This window comes from Cajanus cajan, chromosome 11, assembly GCF_000230855.2.
Source record: "Cajanus cajan strain Asha chromosome 11, NIPB_CcT2T_4, whole genome shotgun sequence".
NCBI classification, from domain to species: Eukaryota; Viridiplantae; Streptophyta; class Magnoliopsida; order Fabales; family Fabaceae; genus Cajanus; species Cajanus cajan.
Window position 1 is genome coordinate 19,614,895 of NC_138527.1, and position 7,139 is coordinate 19,622,033.

Consider the following 7,139-nt stretch of genomic DNA (forward strand, 5'->3'; position numbering starts at 1 on the left):
GTTTACTTGAAGAGGCTTGGTTTTTAAGTGGCTCTTAGTAGCTCACCTCCCTCCAAAGTTCAATTTGTATACTTAATCCTCCAAGTACTTAGTCTTAACCTTGCATAAAAAAATTGCTTTCCAAACTTCTTTCATTAAAAGAAATCTTTCACCTATAATGGAAGAATTTTCTACTCCTCATAGTGATACTAATTCAAGTGATAACAATGATCTTGCTAAGTTGTCACGTGAATTAAGATCACTAAAGCTATGGAAAGAGCAAGAATCACAACAACGAATTAGAGAAAAAATTGAAAGAGAAGCTCAAATTGCTCTTATGGAGGAGGAAATTCGTCTATTAAAGGAAAAAGAAAAAAAGAAACACCATAGTAGACATAGCTCATACGCCAATAGTTCCACCCTAGGAGAGTCAATGCATGATAGCCTAGCCTTAGGAGATCATTATCAACAACCTCCTAGAAGAGTCCATAGGACCCCCAAGCCAAGGAAATCTAGGGTAGATCTCCCTTATTTTCATGGTAAGGATGATGTGGAGGGGTACTTAGATTGGGAGATGAAGGTGGAACAAATCTTCACTTGCCACCAAGTGAGTGAAGAAAGAAAAGTCCCGTTAGCCACTCTAAGCTTCCAAGGTCACGCCATGTATTGGTGGACTTCCCTTGTTAGGGATAGGCGTCTCCATAATGACCCTCCAATTCAATATTGGAATGAGTTAAGGAGTGCCTTGAGGAGGAGGCATATTCCCTCTTATTACACTAGGGAGCTTATCAACAAGCTCCAAAGACTCCATAAAAGAAATATGACTGTGGAAGAGTATAGACAAACCATGGAGTTGTATTTGATGAGGGCTGGCATTAGGGAAGAAGAAAACATTACCATTGCTAGGTTTTTGAGTGGTTTAACTTTTGAGATAAGAGATAAGGTTGAGCTTCTTCCTTATAGGGATTTGAATGATTTGGTTCAACTTTGCATCAAGGTTGAACAACAAAATTTGAGAAAAGGTTTCAAATCAAGCTCGTACTCATCTTCTTACTCTAAAGTTGATTACAAGAGGGAGGGTAAGCAAAATGATTTTGAAAAGAAAAATACTTTTCCCTCCAAAAATCTAGACAAGGGTAAAGAAAAAGAAAAAGATAAAAAAACAAACACCTCACACACTAGCACCAAGTCTAGTGACATAAAGTGCTTTAAGTGTCTTGGGAGAGGCCACATTGCTTCTCAATGCCCTAACAAGAAAGTGATGATTTTAAGGGGCCAAGACATTTATAGTAGCCAAGATGAAGCTACTACTTCTTCATCTTCAAGTGAGGATGAAGAAGAAGCAAGTGAGGGAGAGTCATGTGAGGTCACTCACCCTTATAATGGGGAACTTCTTATGATGAGAAGGGTCCTCAACAACCAACCTAGTGATACACAATCCCAAAGAGAGAACATCTTTCATACAAGATGTAACATTTCAAACAAGGCTTGTTCTCTCATAGTGGATAGTGGATCTTGGTGCAATTGTTGTAGCACTAGGATGGTTGAGAAGTTGGGCTTGATTACCACACTATATAAACTTCAGAAAAAACAATGCGCCCGTACCATGTTCAGTACACCCGTACCAAAATTGGGGTTATGAACAAATTTTTAACTCAAACATGGGCGTACTGAAATGGATGCGGCCGTATTGGCCATAAAGAAATTTTCAAAGACCTCGTCATGAGGCAATTGCATAAAATAGAAAAAATAGAAAAATTGCTTGTGTATGACAGCAGCAAACAAAATGTAAAGATTCAGAAAATCAACAGCGTCATACAGAATAACTGAGCCTGGAGAGGCTTGCCGAAAGAATACTCTCAGAATAACTGAGCCTGGAGAGGCTTGCCGAAAGAATACTCTCAGAATAACTGAGCCTGGAGAGGCTTGCCGAAAGAATACTCTCAGAATAACTGAGCCTGGAGAGGCTTGCCGAAAGAATACTCTCAGAATAACTGAGCCTGGAGAGGCTTGCCGAAATAATACTCTCTCAAAATAACTGAGCCTGGAGAGGCTCGCCGAAATAATACTCTCTCAAAATAATTGAGCCTGGAGAGGCTCGCCGAAATAATACTCTCTCATAATAACTGAGACATTTCTGTACAAAAAAAGCCGAAAAACAACAGAAAAGGCAAAAATACAGAAAAAGCCAAAAAATGACAAAAAAGGCAAAATACAGAAAAGTCAAAATTCGACAAAAAGGCAAAAGATCAATCGCCTCACAGAATAATTGAGCCTGGAGAGGCTTGCCAAAATAATACTCCCGCAGAATAACCGAGCCTGGAGAGGCTTGCCGAAACAATACTCATCAGTTTGTACAAAATAACTGAGCCTGGAGAGGCTCGCCGAAATAATACTCTTAGAATAATTGAGCCTGGAGAGGCTCGCCGAAATAATACTCTCAGGAATGAGGAAGTGGAGGGAATGAAGCCCAATACGGCCGTACTGAACTTAATACGGCCGTATTGAAGCTTCAATACGGCCGCAGTGAACTCAATACGGCGTATTGAAGTTTCTGAAACTTCAATACGGCCGTACTGAAATCAATACGGCCGTATTGAAGCTTCAATACAGCCGCAGTGAACTCAATACGGGCGCATTGAAATTTCTGAATTTCAATACGGCCGTATTGAACTCAATACGACCGTATTGAAGTTCAAAAATTTCAATACGGCCGTATTGCTTCTGTAGGCCGTATTGCGCCTATTCCCTATAAATATGACGTCAATTGGACGTCATTCCACACTTCACACTCAGTTTTGACTCCCTCCTTGAGTATTCTGGGGTTTTTGAGCAGTGTTCTGCCCTAGAAATCTCTCTGGGAGTCGATCCGGCGAAGTTCTGGAATTCCGAGCACTTAGCTTGGAGATTCGAACCTAGTCGAAGGGAAATCCTCCGGATTTCCATAGTCCAAATTTTATAGGAGGGAGCGAGCGGGCTTGTAGAGCGAGGGAACGCCAAAAAGCTTCCCAGTTTTACGAAATATAAAAGCACGCTTCAAAGGTTTCTTCTTAAAATCCTTCCTTTTACTGCTTTCTGTGTGCATATTTAATTGTCATCATGTAGATATTTAAAGTATAATCGCTTATAATAAATAGGGGTAATTTAGTAATTTTACACTGTTATTTTAGAAATAATCTGTCATAGGGAACCCGAAAGGGGCGCTGTGGGGTGCTAACACCTTCCCCACGCGTAACCGACTCCCTTACCCAACTCTGGTTGTAATGGCCAAAGTTGATTTATAAAATCAATTGCCTTATCCCTTTTTCCAATGTTTTGAGTAAAACATTGGTGGCGACTCCACGAACCCTTTTACTACGAAAACCACTAATCCATGGAGGGTCCCGCTTGGGATTAACATGGATTGGTGAGACATTTAATAAATAAATTGGATAAGATCGACAAGGTCTCAGTTTGAGAACAAGTCGTTCTAATAATCCAATACATTTTCAAAACTAAAATAAAAGCGAGCTCGACCGTCTTCGCGACCGCCGAGGCCCGTTTCGGGCCGGTGGCGACATCGACAAAAGGTGTTAATGTAGTGAGGCAGGAGATGACAGATGACATTGACCTCGACCCTCGGATAGGCGAAGAAGAGCAAATCGAGCCGGCGGAGGACCTCATTTCCTTTCAGCTTGGCCGAGCACCCAAGCAGGTCACAGACACAGGATCCCAACTAGGCGAAGTCAACTCAAATCGGGTGAAACGTGTGGTCTGAGATAACAAAGACCTATTCGCATGGACGACATCAGACATGCCAGGAATAGATCCCAAGTTTCTTTGTCATCGACTTGCTGTATATCGAGACGCACGACTGGTCGCCCAAAAGAAGAGAAAAATGGGAGATGAGAAGAGAAAAGCTGTGAATGCTGAGTTGCAAAAACTGTTGCAAGTCAAGTTCATAAGAGAAGTCACCTACACCACCTGGCTGGCTAACGTGGTATTGGTCAAAAAGCAAATGGGAAGTGGAGAATGTGCACCGATTACACCGACCTCAACAAAGCCTACCCCAAAGACGCCTATCCACTCCCCTACATTGACCAGCTTATCGACGGCGCGTCCGGGCACACCATCTTTAGCTTCCTAGATGCATACTCTGGTTACAACCAGATAAAGATGCACCCGGGCAATGAGGAGAAGACGACGTTTATCACCGAGAATGCCAACTTTTGTTACAAAGTCATGCCATTTGGACTGAAGAATGCCGGAGCGACCTACCAGAGGTTAATAGATAAGGTGTTTCAAGGGCAAATCGGGCAGAACATCGAGATTTGTGGATGATATGGCGGTCAAGTCCAATTCTATGGCCGACCACATAGCAGACCTATATGAAATCTTCGGTGAACTACGCAAGCATAATATGAGGCTCAACCCCGAGAAGTGCACTTTCGAGGTCAAGGGAGGCAAGTTTCTGGGGTTCATGCTATCGGCTAAGGGAATAGAGGAAAACCGAGACAAATGCAAGGCTGTCTTAGACATGCGAAGTCCGAGCAACCTCAAGGAATTGCAACGACTATCTGGAAGGTTGGTTGCCTTATCCCGATTCCTCCCTCGCTTGGCCGACAAAATCAACCCAATGACAAAGCTTTTACGGAAAAGTTTGGCTTTCTCGTGGAACGAATCATGTGAAGAGGCATTTGCAGCACTGAAGGTAACCTTGGCTTCAGCCCCGATCCTTACGAGACCTAAGCCTGCTCGAATTGTACTTAGCTGTGTCCGAGGAGGCGATCAGTGCAGTTTTAGTACAAGAGAGAGGAGGCAGCCAGATGCCTATATACTTTGTTAGCCGACTACTATAAGACCCCGAGACCCGGTACCAGTTGATAGAAAAGGTGCCGCTCGGCTTGGTGCATACTTCTTGACTCCTTCAGCATTATTTTCAGAGCCACTGAATAATTGTGCACACCGATTGCCCAATCTCTAAAGTGTTGGGCATGCCAAACTGGTCGGAAGAATGATGGCTTGGTCAGTTGAGCTATCCCAATTTGACATCATTTTCAAGCCGAGGGGACCGATCAAAGCCCAATGCCTAGCTGACTTTGTGAATGAGCTCCACCCACCTGACAAGTTTGACGAGCATTGGTGGATTCTTCATGTGGACGGCTCCGCGAACTGTCAAGGGAGTGGAGCAGGGGTAATTCTAGAAGGACCGAAGGGGATAACCTTGGAACAATCCTTGCGATTTTGGTTCAAGGCTTCGAACAACCAAGCTGAGTATGAAGCCTTGTTGGCCGGATTAAGGCTAGCTGAGGACATGGGTGCATCGAGGATAAAATGTCTAACTGACTCTAAGGTAGTAGCCGAACAGGTGGGTGGTAATTTCCAAGTGAAGGACCACAACATGATGAAGTACTACCACGCCTATCAAAAGATAAAGGCGAGTTTCCAGGAGGTATTGGTCGAGCACATCCCGCACGAGGACAACATCCGAGCTGATCAGTTGGCCAGGTTGGCCGCGACCAAGAAACCAGGCCAATTGAGAACTATCATTCAACAAGAAATTGACCACCCTAGTGTCGAAATGGAGATAGTTGGAAGCATCGTCACCGATCACACCGGCTCCACCGACTCCCAAGACTGGCGAGGCAAGATCAAAGCATTCATTACCAATGGGGTCACGCTAGACGACCCGATAGAGGCCAATCAGTTGTACAGGCACGACTTCTCCACCCCGCTACTCAAGTGCCTAGACTCCACAGAGGCGAATTACATAATGCGCGAAGTGCACGAGGGCATTTGCAGGATGCATTCTGGAGCGCAAACGACAGTCTTGAAGCTCTTGCGTGCCGGGTACTATTGGCCGACCATGAGCACCAATTGCTCGACCTTTGTGAAGAAGTGTCAACCATGCCAGAAATATGGGAACTTGATTCACCAACCTGCCGAGCAACTGCATTGCATTCCTCCGACATGGCCTTTCGCCACATGGGGGGCAAACATATTTGGACCTTTCCCGGTTGCCAAAGGTCAGTGCAAGTTCCTCATCGTGGCCGTTGACTTGTTCACTAAATGGATTGAAGCCGAGCCCCTGGTGATCATTTCAGCTCATCAAGTTTAGAAGTTTCAATGAAAGAATATCATCACCTGATTCGGCATACCATCAACCTTGGTCACCGACAGTGGCCTTCAATTCACCGACCAAAAGCTGAACGAATTCTTAGCCGGCCTTGGAATACAACACAAAGTCACTTCAGTCGAGCACCCACAGACTAACAGTCAAGCCGAGTCGACCAACAAAGTCATTCTGACAGAGTTGAAGAAACGATTACGAGAAGCAAAGGGAGCCTGGGCCGAGCAGTTGCTTGAGGTGCTTTGGGCCTACAGATGTACGCCACAGTCGACCACACAAGAAACACCTTTCCACTTAGTGTATGGATCCGATACAATGCTCTTGGTGGAAATCGGGGAGCCATCCTATCACCGAGCTCACTTTGACGAGCCGAACAATGAAGACGAGCTCTGGGAAAACCTAGACGTTGTGGAAAAGATCCGAGATCGAGCACTTGTGATAGCCAAGGTCTGCAAGCAACACTACAAGAGGAAGTTTGACACCAAGGTACGACCAAGAGAATTTCGGGAAGGCGACCTTGTTTGAAGAGCCTCGAGCGAAGCAAGGAAGGACACGAGACAAGGAAAGCTCGCCCCAAACTGGGACAAACCCTTTTGCATACGACACAACTTGAACAACGAAGCATACAAGCTAGAATACTTATTAGGAGAGCCAATAACTAGAACTTGGAACTCTACTCATTTAAAGATGTACTACAACTGATGTATAACAGTGCACTCTTTTCCTTGACTGACTCTTTTTTCCTAAGGAGGGTTTTGGGTCGGCAAGGTTTTTAATGAGGCGCTAAGTGAATATATAAAGACTTCAATTTCAATTCATAGGTCATAATTATTGCTAACTCTATCGAACACGCATATATTAATCGATTTTACGCAGGTGTAATTTCGACCCAAGCATGCACACACGCCGATCACTCGAGCCCGACAGCTTTCCCTCCCGAGTACCCTCCTCAGCTAAGGATGTACCTAGGCCGAGCACTCTAACGCCCAATTTTAAACTTGCACACTAACGCGGAGCATAATCCTCGGCGAGACCATCACCAAAGACGTAG

The 7,139-nt window shown here is 44.6% G+C and overlaps 1 protein-coding gene across 1 annotated transcript; it reads left to right on the forward strand.

Moving 5' to 3' along the window:
* The first annotated feature begins 4,975 nt into the window (after window positions 1-4,975).
* LOC145953416 (uncharacterized) lies at window positions 4,976-6,076 on the forward strand. The gene has a single exon (XM_083067367.1). It carries the CDS (start codon window positions 4,976-4,978, stop codon window positions 6,074-6,076), a length of 1,101 nt encoding a protein of 366 aa, XP_082923493.1.
* The last annotated feature ends 1,063 nt before the right edge of the window (window positions 6,077-7,139 follow it).

What these genes read in the sequence shown, in the direction of transcription:
- LOC145953416 (XM_083067367.1), top strand. Translation starts at nt 4,976, where the DNA reads ATGGCTTGGTCAGTTGAGCTATCCCAATTTGACATCATTTTCAAGCCG.